The sequence below is a fragment of the Podarcis pityusensis genome, assembly GCF_964106645.2.
Source record: "Podarcis pityusensis genome assembly, chromosome: 1".
NCBI classification, from domain to species: Eukaryota; Metazoa; Chordata; class Lepidosauria; order Squamata; family Lacertidae; genus Podarcis; species Podarcis pityusensis.
Genome location: NC_138028.1, coordinates 82,943,319 through 82,960,385, shown reverse-complemented (window position 1 = coordinate 82,960,385; position 17,067 = coordinate 82,943,319). Strand labels below are relative to the sequence as shown.

Genomic DNA, 17,067 nt, shown 5'->3' with positions numbered 1-17,067 from the left:
TGCGCGGTGTTGCTCTAAGCTCCGCCTTTCCGTTGATTGGCGTAGGCATTGGCCAGAGAGCCCGAGCGTGCGCCGCCGGCAGGCGCTAGAAGCTGTCGGCGCGGGGGCTCGGTCAGGGTGAGGTGAAGATGGCGGTGCTTGCTCCGCTGCTGGCCCTGATCTACTCCGTGCCTGGGATCTGCCGGTGGCTGGCGCAGCCCTACTACCCGCTGTCGCTTCTGCTCTCGGCTGCCTTCCTGCTGGTGCGGAAGGTGCCGCCGTTATGCCACGGGCTGCCCACCCAGCGCGAGGACGGCAACCCCTGTGACTTCGACTGGGTGAGGCCTTGCCCGGAGCCCCTTCTGACCGGCGCCCCCCTCACGCCCTCTTGCCTCTATGGGGCTCATCCGGCCAACTGCTGGGAAGGGAACGTTTCTCCCCTTTGCCCAAAGAAGTCGAGATCTGTCGTTTGGCATCCTCGTCCCGGAGACTCTCGACTCTCCGACTGGAAGGAAAAAGATTTTCTTTTTCTTTCTTTCTTTTTTACTTTCTTTTCTTCTTCGGCGCCATCAACTGATAGCGCTCTTGTTGTTTTGATGGCTGGTTCGCCATGTACTAGTGAAGGGTGACTAACTTGCGGCCCTCCAGATATTGTTTCTTTATTTATTGAATTTATATACCGCCCTGTACTCGGAGGTCTCAGGGCGGTTCACAGAACAAAATCAAAATAGAAAACCACAAAATATATAATAAAAAAACCAACCCAATACCCACCCCAATTGTTGGGCCTCAGTTCCCACCCTCTTTGGTTACTGGGCATGCTATTTGGGGTTGGTGGAAGTTAAGAGTCCAACCCGATCTGAAGGGCTGCAGACTAGCTGCTGTTTAGTATTTTATTAATCACCCATCCTACACTCGTAAGGTCCCAGTTGTTTTAATTGTTGTCAGAATGACGTGCACAAAGGCAAGACATGATAATAGTTTGTGTTTAATGTAATAAGCTCCTCCACCTCAGGAGAGGACCCCAATAGAGGTGAATTTCTTTCCAACCTCTGATGGGAGTGACCTCCAGGAATATCTGCCGACTTTCACACTTAACCTCCCTTTAAAGTAGTGGAGGCCTGCTCTGTTCTCCGCTTCCCAATATGCTGGTATTTGTCTGGCTGTACTGTTCAAATCTCAATGCTTATAATACCACCAGAGTGTTTGTTTGAATTACAAACAGCCCCTGGTTAGATAGTAAATTCAAAGTGGTTCCCACTCGCATTCTTCCTCTGCTTCTTCCTCTTACTATTGCTTACCATTTTCTGCCCTTTCCTCAAATGGCTCCTGTGCTTGCACTGAACTGCACACAAAAGTTCAAAAGAGCTCATAAAGGTGTCTCTGAATTCTCAACATCTTATGATAGTTTTTTCATGCCTGGCAACTCTGCCAGAAAACTTCCATTTCATTTTGTGCTCTCCTTCTGTTGTAAGGCACATGTGTGCATAGCAACTCAGCAAATCAATAAGTCAAAATTCCTTTCCTGTTGCATCTTCTTTCATATCTCTAGTCCAAACCTCAAAAGAAGCTGCTTTGAGTGTGGTAACCCATAGCACTTGTTCTCATGTCACACTGTGGGGTTTCCTGCCCATAAGAATTGATCACGTAGGAGAATGTAGTGATCACAAAACTAGTTTAGTTGTGGGATCTGGTGTATGGGCAGTCTTAAAAAGACATTTAGACAGACAGCTTTTGAATTCTTTAGATGTGATACATGTTTTAATCATATGGGTTGGAGTAAAGTATTAATTGGGTCATCTCTGGTTGTGTAATTCTGTGGGCATGACCGTAGGTGGTTCTGTAACAGGTAAGCAACAGGCTGAGAGGATTAGGGAAGTTTAGGCAAGATTAGGGAAGTTTTTAATGTTCGATTCTATTTTTAATATTCTGTGGGAGCTGCCCAAAGTGTCTGAGGAAACCCAGCTAGATGGGCATTGTATAACTAAATTATTATTATTATTATTATTATTATTATTATTAACACCTCGCCATGTGTAGGTTGCAGTTGTACTTGAGACCAATTCCTTTATTAATGAATTGGCCCTAAAGTTTGTATGTACCACTTAATGTAAATTGCCCTGCACATAAAGCAAAAACATTTTTTTATTGTGGTATCTTAAGTCTACAACAGTGATATATTGTGCTAGACACTAGTTTTTCAGATGTACCACACTGTATTTTGTTGTGTAAAGGGCCACAAAAATTGTTTGGTTTTGCTGCAACAAGATATCATGGCTATTCTTTTTGTATTTGCCTCATAAAACACTTTAACATTTGAGCAGGATGTTTATGCAAGATTGCACTAGCTGTTTTAGTGAAAAAATATTTTCATTGCAAATCATCCTTTACGTGGAGGTAGTTAACTGCATAATTTGTTTTTCATGTAACAAGAAAAAAGTAACATAGAGCACTTGCACAATTTACTAAATGTACAAAATAAGAGTGATCCTTGCATATGCCGTCACATAAAAGTTAGCTCTAGTTTTATTTCATTGTGCACCTGCTTGGTTTGTGGTCCTGAAACTTCCAAGCAACTGTAAGCTTCCTTTGGAACTGGCAGTATGGCTAGCTAGATGATGGATAAATGTGACATCTGCTCTAAGGACAGGCCAGCTGGTCCCTTTTCCCCACTGCTTGTACAACCACTTACTGCCATCTTTCTTTTTAGCGCGAGGTGGAGATTCTTATGTTCCTCAGTGCCATTGTGATGATGAAGAACCGCAGATCCAGTAAGTAATGCTTGTTCTTTATCTCTCTCTTTTTGGAGTAAAGCTTACAAATGATTCAGAAAACAAAGATTTCACAGCTGGCTTTAACCTTTATCGAAATCTTATTTTCTTTAAAATCAATATGGTCCAGTCAGTATATTTTGAACAAATAGCTGGTACAGAATGGGGTGTAAGTGGGATGAGGTTGTGTCAAAAATTCACACAGAAACAGAAAGCACCTAAATGATTTGAAAAGTTTTAAGATGAATGGCTGCTGCTAGGCCCTTGTTCCTCTGCCACAATCGGTGCATTGTCCCTGTGCATTCCTGCTGTAGGAGTGGCTTCAGAAGGTGACCTGTCTATTTCTTTTGTTTTCTGTTCCATAATACAAAGATATGGAGGCCAGCGGGGCAAAGCTTCCATGTGCCAAGACTTGGTGTATTATGGGTGAGATTAAGTGAAGGTCAACATGGAGGTGATAAGAATATAGCAGAGAACAGTGACTGCCTAAGATGAAAGGATATGCAGAATGTGGGGTTTAGCTTGAAATGATATGGGAAGCAGGAATGACCTGTAGGCAAATGTAGAAAGCTACAGCAAGTGCTGTAAAATACAAAACTGTACAATGTTAGCCTAGGACAGCACTCGTTTGACGAGAAACTCCCACATACCTTGAAAACTACACCGTGTGTGTGTATCTATCAAAAGGCATTCTAAATATGTAATCTGTCTTGCACAGAAAGCTTCCACAAATTTTTTAAAAGTTAAGCTTCAGTCAAAATTCCAGCTTGTTACTGGGCCTAGCAGTGATACAGATAATATCAGCCATAAGAATGTGCCTCTTTCTCTCTCTCAAGTTACTGTGGACCAGCATGTGGGAAACATCTTCATGTTCAGCAAAGTAGCCAACGTCATCCTTTTTTTCCGCCTTGACATCAGAATGGGACTGCTCTACCTCACCCTCTGTATAGGTGAGTCATCCTAGTTATATCCTAGTTCTAGTTCTATCAATTGAGGAGGACTTGGACAACATAAATAATAGGACTTTAGATGCAAAATCCACCAGTTCTGCATAATTCCTCTATTTTGGGGCATTATTTTTGTTTATAGGGCAATGCCAGCTTGCATTAAGTGGAAGTAAAGACTACCCCATGATTGCCATATCTAACACTGCAGCTGGAACCTGCTGTCTGAATTCCATTTTCTTGAGCTATTGGAGGAGGGCTGTGGGCTGGAGGAATCTTCATTCCTGGCAAGAGGAGAATATAATCCAGGGAAGCTTTTGAGAATTCTGCCAATCTCAAAAGCAGGGAGGAGCCACAGCTTTTGTAGAGTACCTACCTTGGAGAGCAACTGCTAGTCATTTTAATAGACAGTACTGTAGTAGGTGGACAAACACTCTGGTCCCATTTAAAGCAGCTTCCTAATCCCATCCCAGCATAGTGCTAAACCAGGGGTCAGCAAACTTTTTCAGCAGGGTGGGGCGGTCCACTGTCCCTCAGACCTTGTGGGGGGCCGGACTATATTTTGGGGCGGGGGGAATGAACGAATTCCTATGCCCCACAAATAACCCAGAGATGCATTTTAAATAAAAGGACACATGCTACTCATGTAAAAACACGCTGATTCCCGGACTGTCCACGAGCCGGATTTAGAAGGCGATTGGACCGGATCCAGCCCCCAGGCCTTAGGTTGCCTACCCATTTGGTAGCTAAGCTGTGCTTGGTATGTGCCTTTTCAGTGTTCCTGATGACCTGCAAGCCACCTCTGTACCTGGGTCCTGAATACATCAAATATTTCAGTGATAAAACAATAGATGTGAGTATTTTATTCTCTGCACTCTCATTTGTTCTTGTGGACTTGGATAAGCTGGGTATAACTTATTATTTTGGGTATAGCGTATTATATTATACTGACTTAGTTTCGTTACAGTAAAAAAATGAACACAATAAAAACCCTTGTTAAAACAGAAATGGGCAGTGCTGGCTGAAAAGGAGACACTGCTTCAACAAGGTTCCACAGTGACCACCTTGGAAAATATGCTCCCCTCCCACTTTTGTCCCTGGATCTGGAACATTTATTTTCGGGCAACTGGATAGTCTGCAGCTCCCGGCTTTTTCTGGCAGCAGCAGTGACGGAACCAGCAGAGAGATGATGATGATAACTGTCCACTTCCCAGGCCGTAGATGGTCACTGTTGCTGCTCCAACTGTATGTTCTACCTTTTCTTTCTTGGAGCTCAAGGAGGCATATATTCTATACATTCACATACACACTTTGTTCTCATAACTACCTTCTGAGGTAGATTGGTCAGAGAGAAAGTGTCTGGCCCAAGGTCCCTCACTGAGCTTCACTACTGAGTGCAGATTTGACCCCGATCTTCCAGGTTCTACTTTGACACTTTATCTAACCATTGCACCGCATTAGTTCTGCTTAAGGAGGCCCCAAGTTTGTTATTCTGTACCGCTGTTTCCTCTTGCTGATTGTTTTTTTAAAAAAAAAGTTGCATGCAGTCTTACCGCCCTGTGAACATTGTGGAAATTTTGTTTATAGATATGGAATATTAAATATTTTAAATATTTTATAGAAATGGTACATATTCACACGAGAACTGAGAGTATTGAGACCTAAGAAGATCTGAACAAAGAGTGTCATTGGCAGTCAGTTGGTTAGTGGTGGTGGAATGGGACTGGTTCAGCCCAACTGAAAAAGCATTGCCCTGAGCTCTGAAGTTCAGACAAAGGGAGCACTTTCCAGATAGTCTTAAACACAGAGAGAAGTGCAAGCATGAATGTTGGATGTAGCCTAGTACAGGCATGTCCAACAGGTAGATTGTGATCTACCGGTAGATCACTGGACGTCTGCGGTAGATCACTGGTAGATCATTGGCTCCCCCCAAAGAAGCTCAACAACTGTGGCTCCCCTAAAAAAAGTTCAACAATTTACCTCCTCCCTGAAAAAACTCAACAACTTTGACCTGAACCCCAAAAAAGGGGGTCAATCACTGCCAGTTTTTAACTCTGTGAGTAGATTGCAGTCTCTTGGGAGTTGGCCACCCCTGGCCTAGTATATGAACTATTTGGACCTACTCCATGATGGTTGTGTACTGCCTCCAATATTGGAGGTGGTTTGCATCTGAATCCTAGTTCCTAGGAAGCACAAGTAAGGAAAGTGCTGTTACACTCTGCCCTTGTGGGCTTCCCATAGGCATCTGGTTGGGCACCGTAAGAGAGGGTGCTGGACTGGCTGCTCGGATCCAGCAGGCTTCTACTGATAACCTCCTGTTCTTTGCCAGTGCCTCTCAACTCCTGGAACTCTATGGGTTTGGATTGTGATTGCTGGTCCTCCTGTGCAGCACCTTTCCCCAACCTGGTGCCCTCCAGGTATTATTAAGGTGTAACTCTTGTCATCCATTCCCACTGGCCATGCTGGCTGGGGCTGATGGGAACTGGAATACAAACCATGTTGGAGGGCACCAGGTTAGAGAAGAGTTGATGGTTGTGTGATCCTGCCTCAGGATAGGGATTGTCCTTCTGTATCCTTTCAACTCTATTGGAGTGTTGTATGTGGACATTTGAAGGATGTGCATTGTGTCAGCCTTGATCCTTCTTTTGCAGGAGGAACTAGAACGGGACAAGCGGGTAACCTGGATTGTAGAATTTTTTGCTAATTGGTCCAATGAGTGCCAGTCATTTGCTCCCATCTATGCAGACTTGTCTCTCAAGTGAGTGGTTTACTCTTTAATAAAGTATGGTGTCTTAGCGCAGGGGCAGGCAGACTTCAGGCACGTGTGATGCCTAAAGTGTGATGCATACTTTACCTCCAGGACTCAGCATTTTTGTTGTGCTGAAGGGTACAGAAAGGCATTGAGTCCAGTATGTTCCAGTGTGATAACTATTGGGCTAAGGTGAGTGTGTATTTTTATGCTGTGAACTGCCCTGAAATCTATGGATAAAAAGTGGCTTATTCTTATTCTTCTTATTATATTTCTAAGTTACAATAGTTCATTTGTTGGGTGAACAAAGATAAACTCACCAGGTTATTCTGATTGCAGCCCCTGATGTACTGCTGGCTTTTAAGAAAGAGTTTTACTATAGCCATGCAAGTTATGGTTTAAAAGAGGAAAATTTAGTATCCTCTAAAGCAAACTTTAATGGGAAGGAACCTTAACAAATAGGGAATGTCCATGAATCCAGGCCCTTGTGGTTGCAGAAGGTTAGTGCTAATCCTTTCTACAGAATGTCAATTTAAAATTGATGAAAATTAGTTCCCAAGAGAGTTTACTTTATTTGTGGTTCCCATTCTGAGGTTTATGAGACCTAGTAGTTGAACTAATGGGAAATGGATGGTGGCAATAGCTCATTAGCTACTGGCAGTTTCTGGATAAAACTCCATAGGAGATTCTGGTGACCCCACCATACATTCAACTGAGGCAAAGGCCTCCCCCCACCCCCCTTGTACTGAGGTACCAAAGTGAAGGATTACTCTTTAAGTGGCTCTTGGCAAGGGCCTGGCTGCCGATGGCTTTTTTTGAAGCAACCCATTGCTTCCAGCAATGACCAGTAGATGGCCTTAGTGTAGAAAGTGTTTTCATTTTTAGTCCCTGTAGAGTTGAGTTATACATCAACGTCGTGGTTGCATAAGCAGGAAAAGGGTGGCTGTATAACTCAACACAGTAAAATCTAAAGCTTCCCAGTGCTTAATCAGAGGAGTAGTTCAAACTTGAGAGAAGGGAGAAAGCCCTTGGAATCAGCTTAAGGCTGTGCCTTCCGTGTTCTTTAATATTCTGTGTTATTGTCTGAAAGCACATGATGCCACAACCTTGGTTGAAGCTGAGATCATCTAGGTTTGGTTAGTGTCTGGATAGGAAAGTGTCTGGGACACATATGTATGCTGCCTTGAGTTCCATGCAGGAAGAAAACAGGATGTGACCATTAATGAAATAATAAGCATCTACTTTGTTTCATGGTGTTTCTGCCTGCATACTAACCATTGCTGTGCCTCCCCAGATACAACTGCACCGGATTGAACTTTGGGAAGGTGGATGTGGGCCGCTACCCTGATGTGAGCACCAGGTGAGCTATTTGCTGTAGGAACCTTGGGAGAATGAGGAAGACCACAAGGCTAGGTCTGTGATATGTAGCATCATGAAAACTTGTTTTGCACTAGCAGGGCAGTGTGGGAAGAGGAGATGCAGTGTTGTGAGTAATTCATATTAGCATGTTTATTTTACTTGAATCTAATAAACAAGGCTAAAAACTTAGAATCAGCTATGGTGACCTAATAATTATTTGTAGTAGGCATTCATTATGACTAATGAACCTATGGAACAATATTTCCTGAAGGAAAAACAAAACACTAGAAAATTTCCTGGCCCACATCAGTCTCTGGCTAGATGTTCCTTTTCTTGTTCTCCCTGGACTCAAGCCCTTTGTCTCTTCACAGGTACAAAGTCAGTACATCTCCTCTCACTAAGCAGTTGCCTACACTAATCCTTTTTCAAGGTGGGAAGGAGGTGATGCGCCGGCCACAGATTGATAAAAAGGGACGAGCAGTCTCATGGAATTTTTCGGAGGTACGCTCTATCTGAAGTTTCATTTGTATGCTGTCAATATCAGATGTGCGCCTTGTATTAAGCTGGGGATCAGTACAAGGTAACACAAAACAATGCTGATCTTTCTTTTTGTCACAGGAGAATGTGATTCGGGAATTCAACTTGAATGAGCTGTACCAGAGAGCCAAGAAAGTGTCTAAGCAGCCTGAGGTCCCAGAGGAGTCTCCAGAACAGCCTGCTGTCCCTGAGGTCCCCAATGGAGAGAGCAAGAAGGACAAATAGAGCCCGGAGGACTGGACTGTGTTCCTTTACTGTTTAGCTCCCCATTCCTCTTCCATTGCCATTCTGATCTCTCTCCTGGGACATCAGCCACAAGCTGCTTTCGCCCACAACGCTGGTGCTGGGAGATGATTGTACATGCCAGGGAGCTTCTATCTTCTGAGTGTAGTTGCCAGGGAGCTTTTATCCTCCTGGGCTCAGTGCCTCTCTGCTGGCAGCTACACGTTTCTCCCCCCATCCCCTGATCCTCCTTCCAGGAGTTGCTAGGTGCAGTTTCAGCAAGATAAGATGTGGCGCAACTCTATAGAAGCTAGAACCTGTTTCTGCATCTAGATGTGGGGCTGCAGGCTTCTCTGGCAATGAATAAGAGCTATGGGGGGGGCGGGGAGCAAGAACTCAGTGGACACTGTAAATGGGCAGGATGGGAGGAATCACCACTTTCGGTGGAATTGACTCCCTCCTGTCAAAGCTGTGACACCTCACTCCTGTTTGAATTGGTTTTATGCAGGGTCGTATCTGTGGCTGAGAAGCTACAGGTATCATTGACCAGTTTTGACTACTTGCTACCCACTGCCCTCTACTGTACTGACAACAGAGCTTACGTGGTCTCTTCCCATAAGTTTTGGGCTTTAAAAGCCGATGGGTGGACGTACAACGTTTCTTTGCTGAACTTGAAAGTGCTGCTGTGCCAGAGAGTAAGCAGCAGCCATGCAGTCCTTATGGATTTCCTGTTCTCTGCATCATCATCATCAGCTGCTTGCGTGGTGTAATATGCTGAGGGTGTGCAGTAAGAAGGGGGTCCCTCCTGCCCCCAAACTGGAGGAGTAGCTGCTTCTGCCGTCCAGAGTCATAATTGACAGGGTTCTTATAGCTGCTAACTCCATTTCCAACCCAGGGAGCTTGTTCGTGGATAGGAACAAGCTCCACTTCACTGTACTCATCCACCTTCACACTTCTGTTAATTGTCTTATACGGCTATCTCTAATAAACAAACTTGGGAATGTCTTCTTCTGGGGCCTTCTTTTTGTTTCTGAGTTGGACTATGACCACAGTCTGCATTTGCTTATTATTATTATTATTATCATCATCATCATCATCATCATCATCATTATTATTTATTAAATTTCTATACTGTCCCTTCATCCATAGGTCTCAGGGCATTCTGTACTTTTTTTTTTTTTTTAAAAAAGGATGTTTTGTAGTGTCCAAGTAAATTTTCTTCACTGTTTAGGGCTCGACTCTTCTGTATGGGATGGGGGCTTTGCTACGCTATCCTTCTTGGTGCTCTCTATCAGGCTGTAAGCATGCTGGCTGAGTTGCTGGGAAGATCTTGGAAAACTCGCAACTATGGTCTCCACCATTTTTTAGATGAAGGAGGCATCAGTTTGAAGCTGGACTACAATGGAGCGGGGGGGAGAGATTGAAGTCTTCGTCTTCTATTTTCCTTATTAAAATTTCCCCTCCTAAATAGTCAGCTGAGGCCAATCATATAGATAGGTGTATGTTTTCACCCTGGGGAAAACTGTCTGTGAGGCTGAATTAGGGGAAGGGTTAACACCTTGCACCATAGTACCAATCCAGACTCCCCCCACACCTGCTTTTAAACCTTTAAAGAAAAAAGAAATTGTGTTTGAAGAATAACTGCCCTCAGCTTCCTCTGATCATCTGATGTACTGCTGTTCCTCACACATGCAAAGGCATTGCTTTTGTCTTCCCCAGACATGCAACTGTTCATACGCTGGGCCAAAAAAGACACCACTGCCAAGCCAGATGTGAAAGGACAGTGTAGGCCACAGAGTGGCAGCACTATAACGGTAACCCTGTAAGAAAGGAATAAAAAGGACCTTGCTTAGATCAGAATGCCAGCTTGTGCTTCTGATGCCTATATTGTTTCCTCCTAATTAAAGGCAGATGCAATCAGAGACAAAGATTTGAGAAATGGGAACAATTTGGAAAGCATGATGTAGAAGGACAAGTGAGGATAGGGATGCCATGCCATGCTGATCATCATTGGAATGACTTCTATTAACAGAGAAAGGAAAATAGCACAAACTTCGGGAACTATAAGCAGGCAGCTAAGTTTACAATGGAACTGCAGTGGTTCTGCTAGGGTAGATAAGGAAAAAAGTTCCCTAAAAGTAGTTGGGGGCTCCTAACTTAGGAGGTGGATGTGTCTTACTAAAGAAAGGTAGGAGCTGTTCACCCACATATATTTTATTAATCAAATGTGTATACTGCCCTTCATCCAAAGATTACAGAGTGGTCACAACATAAAAATACAAAAGGTTCTGTGTTTGCTACAGTGCCATATGATGACTTGACAGTGCGAAATCACTTCCCATGGCTGCTTTCAACCAGATACTCCCATGTGATCAGTTGTGAGGGAGTACTGCGAATGTGTGGATCTGCCCTTTGCCTGCTGCCATGCCACAAGAGAGTACTGCATTAGAAGATAGGGAGAGTTTGGGGAATTTGGTTTTACGAAACCCATTTTCTTTAAGGCAAAAGAGAGAGCGCTAAACAGCAAACCTCGGACTGAAGTTCTTACAATACCTAGCTCAGGGGTCTGCAACCTTTAAGACAAAAAGAGCCACTTGGACCCGTTTCTGAAGAAAAAAAAACTGGGAGCCGCAAAACCATTGCGACATTTAAAACATATCTCCAGAGCCGCGATCTGACAGCAGGCGGGAAGGTGACGTCAGGACGGTGCCAGACTAACGCACGCACCACCCCCATGCGACGTCACAGCCAGTACAGCGCCCACCACAGTGGGGAGTGTCGGGGCACACAATGCGCCTCCTCCCCTCGCTAGTATCCGCCCCGGAGCCACGGCAAAGGTGTAAAAGAGCCACATGCGGCTCCGGAGCCGCAGGTTGCAGACCCCTGACCTAGCTGATGCCTATTTACTAGAATATACAGCCAACTTTATATGGTAATAGCGATGTGACTTCGAAACAGTGCAAAACAGTAGCGTTTATGACTCAACTCTAATACTTCCTGCGCCCTGCCACGCTCTTTTTTATACCTTCAATTAGCATAACGGAATAGATGGGGCGGGGAAACCCTCTATATTTAAAACTCATGCATAGGGATCATCCGCATTAAGTGATCTTTTGTAGAAGGACCAACCCAGCATGGTGCAGCGGATGTTTCCACTGCTTCATCGCAAGAAAACGAATCTGGTTGCCCGCGATCAGTACTAAGCGGGGAATTGCAGCGAAATGCTAAACCAGCGACGCTACCTTAGAAGCCAGGACCGGGAGCGAGCCGGGATTGGCTGCTGCAGAACTTCATCGCGATTTGCAGAGGGGCTTGTGTAAGTGGTAGCAACCACCTTGCAAAACCTCTTTGAACGGGGGGGCGGTTAAAAGTCCTGCGATTGCTATTCTTTCATCAAAACAAAACGTTTTGATAGCTAAGGCTGGCATCCTCAGAAGGCGCCCCATTTGCTGAACTGGCCAGCTAGCAGACTGCTGCTTTGTGACTTTCCCGACTTTAGCGTTATTATTCCCAGGTCTCCCCTCCCATCATCGGCGCACGTGGTTGGTGCCGAAGTAATTTCCTTTGTCGTCCTCTTGCTGCGCGTGGGCTGGAGCGCTGTTTGCAAGAAAGAAGACAGGCCAGGGGAGATTGCCCGCTTGTGCAACGGGTAGGAGTCTCTATCCAGAATTTTTGCAATCTGGCTCTATTATCACTTTTGTTTCGGCTCTCTCCAACGATGGGATACGCTTCGTGCTGTTTTCTTTCTGTCCTTCGTAGGCGCTTCTCTCCTACGGTAATTGGCTTCTACGCTGTGCTGGCTTCATCCTGCCTGCCGCTCTGGTTAACTGCTGTTGCTTTTTCCTCCTCTAGTTGGATTTTTTTGGCGCCCTTTTTTGGGGGGGGGGGGCTTATTTCTGCCGTTATCTTCGCTTCTTCGGGATAACCAGCTCTCCTAATTCTTTTCCTTTAAATTTCAATTGGTTTATATGCCGCCCATTAACAGAAAAGTTCTCTGGGCGGTTTGCAAGTAAAGACTACTTTTCACGTTCTGCCCACCCCGCCCTGTGTAACTAATTAATTTAAAAGGTTTTTTAAGAATATTAGTTTAAAGGCTCGCATTCTCTTTGCTTGAAAGTGTGTACACGTGAATCAACCTCCATAGATTTTCCTGTGTTTTGCAAGAGGTTTGATAACCCAATTTCTAAATGCTTAACACTTAAGCCTTTCTAGTGTCCTCCTTATGGCATTAGGGTATTTTACTTTGTCAGGATTGATACTATAATGTTCTTTGCAGAAAGGCTCAGTTTGCTTGCTTGCTTGCTTGCTTGCTTACTTGCATGCATGCATGCAGTATTTTGCATGCAGAAGATCTATCCTTCCCTTTAGACAATAGAGCTAGATGCATCATGATCTGATTTGGTATAAGGCAGCAAAAGCAAACCGAAGGAGCTTCATCTTCTTGGCTGTTCCCCTTAGGAAGGCCGGCCACATGCATTGAGATGTGCAGCCCAGTGGGGTGAGTGGGGCATTATTTTTCCTACCCTCCTGTGTTTGCTTTTGTAGTAGAATGGCCCCCAAAGGGAGGAAGAGGAAGGCAGAGGCACCTCGGGCCAAGACTGCAACATCTGAAGGAGTGGAGATGAATGTTGCTGAGGAATCACCCAAGAAACCAAAGAAGGATGAAGAATTGGGCTTTCGTGTGATCATTGAGCATTGGTGTGTACCTGCCCGTTATTTGCATCATCTGACTAAGGATGGGACCCTCATGGCTTGTTTCATGCATTTTGCTTTCTAGAAGGGATTCCTGGGTAGAGCTGGCTGCTGCCTGGGAGAAAAAATCTTGGGGTTGCACCCAGCACAATCCTAAAGTCAGCCAGTGTTGAATTTGCTCTGATAGTGGGTCCTTTTGCACAAGAAGTACCATAAGTGAACGACTTGCATCTGCAGATACAATTCCTAAGGACAGAAATAGTAATGGTAGTTTTGTGACATTTCATTCATGAGAGGCAGTTCTACCAGCAGACCTGTTGCCCAGCATTGAAAGAGAGAGAAAACTGCTAGCACACTGATGGTATTGGATGCGACCCTTAAGTATATTAATTATTTTAGTTTTAATTGATTAAATCTACATACATTTGCATCTGAGGGGAAAAATGGTTTCAAAAGAAAGAGCACACCTTTTTTGCTTTTGTTTTAAATAATGTATGTGTAGAAGTATTATTTCCTCCTTTTTCTTCATCTGGGAGGAAATAACTCTCTTTAGGTGTTGTTTGCCATCTGTGGCTGATTGCTTATTTCTTTATAAGTAATTATTATATCACCCTTGAATCCAATTCCCTGGATGGTTTTAAAAAAAGAGTAAAACCATTCAAATGTTTATACAAAAATAAACGCCCTAAAATTATAAATGTGGTATGACTAAAATTGCATCTACAGATGCAAGTGACAATACAGTAGGCACCAAGCAAACTGGTATCAGAACTAGTATTAAAAGTTTAATTGGTCAGCAGATTTAATCACAGGTGGTATATATATATATATATACATACACACACACACACACACACACACACATACATACACCAAATTTATAATTGATTATTTTTTAACTGAGTATTGCCACAGCTCTAGTAAGAACACATTTTTGAACAGGAAACCTCATCCCTAAATACTGCATCTCTCCTATGAAGTAGAAAACGGAATGGGAAGTTTGGGCTGAACTCTCTGAACACTGGTGGGGTTGTGCTTTCTTCCATGTAGTCAAACCATTCATTGCTTTGTGCCTGTATGGGTTCAACAGAGACTTTCAAATCACAGTTCAGGTGGTTCTCTGAAAGCTTTTCTTCATTCCACAGTAAAAGCTGACGAGTCTATGGGCGCAGTGCCAATGCGGTCAGCGAGGCACTGCACCAGACCTTTCCTGACATCGTGGTGATGGTGAACCCTGAGAAACCGCGCAGGAATAGCTTTGAGGTTGCTTTGTGGAAAGAAGATGGCACCAGTAAGTGCTTTCAAGGGAGGCTTCTCAGTGAGAGACAGTAGGGACCTCCCTGGAGTTGCCATATCTATTTGGGGTTAGTGATACCCCAAATATAGCTTGGTAGAGAAACCTTCGGCAGTGAGTTCTTGGTGTAGTTTTCATCTGCCTAGAATATGTGTGACCAGATGTTCACAAATCCACTCACCAAGCCATAAGGGTGCCCAAGTACAAAAAGCAATTAGGCTGCCTTGTGCTCTTCTCCATATCCCACTGCAAATCAGAAAACACTCTGTATCTCTCCCCAGCTGTGGTTTGTGCCATAGAATTTGGGGGTGGGGGGTGGCTGTGTGACCATAAATAGTAGCTGTGGTTCCCTGTATGTACGCATCAGAATGTACATAACTAGAAATTTGAGGCTGAAAGATCAGCACCTGAACATCTTATTGCTGGGATCCCTAGTGTGACATCTGAGGGCACCACTTAGCACCAACCAAAATCCTCTGCTTCTCCTAATTTTTAATTAGTTTTAAATTTGAGGGTTGTGTGTTTTTTGTTAGGATGGGTTGCCTGTTTCAGGAGTGGGGTGAGGTGGTCAGATGTTTTATCTGTAGTCTTTGTCTGCTTCGGAATGTGTCTGATAATGTTGTAACTGTTTGGTGGCAGGATCTAATAATTGCCAGACCCCCCACCCCAGGTGAAATGGTTATTTTGTGGTGCCTGTAACAGTTTATTAGATTTGATGGATTCAGTAAATACTCCTCCAACCTTCAACAGTGACACCGTACAGAGAGTGGGTGTGCTGGCATAAAAAGGAAACCAGATGTGGACAATCCATGCCCAACAGATGTTGCTGGGCTAAAATCCCATAATCCCAGACCATGGGCCAGAGTGGCTGAAGTCTTAACATCTGGAAGGCCACAGTTCCCCACCCCTGACTTACCTACTTCCAGGTCATTCTCTCTAACGTATCAAAAAGCTGGGCTAGCTGAGGTTTCAACCAGATACCATAGCCATATTCTGAGGTTCCCCTTCCACTTCTGTTGTGCTTTCTACCTGCTTATTTATCCCTTACTCCCCTTTGCTGCTGCAAGTCCAAGAAGCTAGTTGCTGCTGGAAGATGAGTGGGCAGGCAGTGCCAAGAGAGACTGGGAATTCTCCAGAGGTGGCTTGCACAACTTCCAGCACTATTAGCTGCTCCAGTTATCACCTGGAGCCTTGCTCACAGGGTTTCTCTGAACTGGAGCAGGATACTGGGCTGAATGTTTGGCAAGACCTACATAGCAGCTCTTTGATCAAGCTTTAGCCCAGTGGTCCGGTTAGATTCGGTTTCTCTTTCCACCACTCCACACACAAGCTCAGCTGTAGAACTGGCTCAACGTGTGAGATCTTGGGCAACTGGAGATGTAACTGGCTCAGCTACTGCTATGTCCAGTTATTTGTGAGAGCAACCAATAGTTTAATGAATGCACACAACCCTACCTACAAGCCAGCAGAGGGACATGGCGTCTTGGCTGCGTGCTTGTGGCTGACTGGAAGTAACACAATAGAAATGCTGCTGGTGAGTTGTCTTCTGTCTTTATTGATTTTGTCTTTATTGGGTTTTTTAGAGGTGGAGTTATGGAGCGGCCTCAAGAAAGGGCCACCACGGAAGCTCAAGTTTCCCGAACCAAACAAAGTGGTTGAAATGCTGAAGGGCAACCTAGAATAAAGCAAACAACTGGGCAGGATTACCAATGGTAGGTTTGTACAATGTAGCAGCCATATTTTCCGAGATCTGCTGGACATCAGTGCCTTATTGGACTGGCCTCACCACCACCACCACTCCAATTCCTATGTAGTTTTAAATGATTACTGCCTGGAGCAAGAAATAGGACTAAAAGCTAGTCATTCTTTTGTGGTCTCTCTGTTGTTGTTGTTGTCTCCCCCCCCCTCCCCCGGGCTGGGTAGAGGATGAATTGGGAAGAAAGGCAAATTAACTGCTCCCATCATTAAGTCACATATTTCAAGGACTGCTCATCCATCCATCTGTCTTGTACACTATCACCTACAGCACAGGTTGGCAGTATGCAGCCACTGGCCTAATTACATATGGGTGTAGAGGTGGCAGCAAGGGAGGGGGAAAGGGTGCCCCCTCCCTTTCAGCTCTGGGAATCTTGGATCATAGCTGTGCTATCCATCTGTGCTGGCATCTCCTAAGGGAAGGGGGTGAAATCAAGAGCATACCCCCCGCAGCTACTCAGCATAGTATATGAATGGTGCATTAGCTTGCTTTCTACTGAGCAAGATCTGTGGCTAATGGCTGTCTGTCCTTGCATCTAGCACAGCCGATGAACACTTCGTCCTGTGTGAGAGGTGGAGCATCCATGATGGGATATGATTAAGTGGGGTAAATAATGAAACTCCAGTCGCATCTCTGAAGCTGCTGCCCCTCCTCCACGAAAGGAAGAACGTACCAGCTGCTTGTTTCCTGATCCCTTTACCCTTTTGCTTTGTTAGTCATTTGGGGATGGGCAAATGGTGTTTTTCAATAAAGCTTTAACTGTT

At 44.5% G+C, this 17,067-nt stretch overlaps 2 protein-coding genes across 7 annotated transcripts; both read left to right on the top strand.

Moving 5' to 3' along the window:
* On the top strand, positions 1 to 9,566 carry TMX2 (thioredoxin related transmembrane protein 2). Its single transcript, XM_080995735.1, has 8 exons — positions 1 to 317; positions 2,690 to 2,750; positions 3,587 to 3,700; positions 4,471 to 4,547; positions 6,346 to 6,452; positions 7,738 to 7,803; positions 8,174 to 8,303; positions 8,421 to 9,566. Exons 1-8 carry the CDS (start codon positions 129 to 131, stop codon positions 8,562 to 8,564), a joined length of 888 nt encoding a protein of 295 aa, XP_080851861.1. The 5' UTR covers positions 1 to 128; the 3' UTR covers positions 8,565 to 9,566.
* A 2,512-nt stretch (positions 9,567 to 12,078) lies between these two features.
* SELENOH (selenoprotein H) lies at positions 12,079 to 17,067 on the top strand. Of its 6 annotated transcripts, none has more exons than XM_080995896.1 (5): positions 12,079 to 12,210; positions 13,107 to 13,259; positions 14,399 to 14,544; positions 16,131 to 16,259; positions 16,848 to 17,067. In XM_080995896.1, the coding sequence occupies exons 2-4, from the start codon at positions 13,111 to 13,113 to the stop codon at positions 16,229 to 16,231; spliced, it is 396 nt and encodes a 131-aa protein (XP_080852022.1). In that variant the 5' UTR covers positions 12,079 to 12,210; positions 13,107 to 13,110; the 3' UTR covers positions 16,232 to 16,259; positions 16,848 to 17,067. The 6 variants fall into 6 exon arrangements, with proteins under 6 accessions (XP_080852022.1, XP_080852017.1, XP_080852019.1 ...); XM_080995891.1 differs by having other exon boundaries at positions 16,843 to 17,067; XM_080995893.1 differs by having other exon boundaries at positions 12,132 to 12,216; positions 13,110 to 13,259; positions 16,843 to 17,067.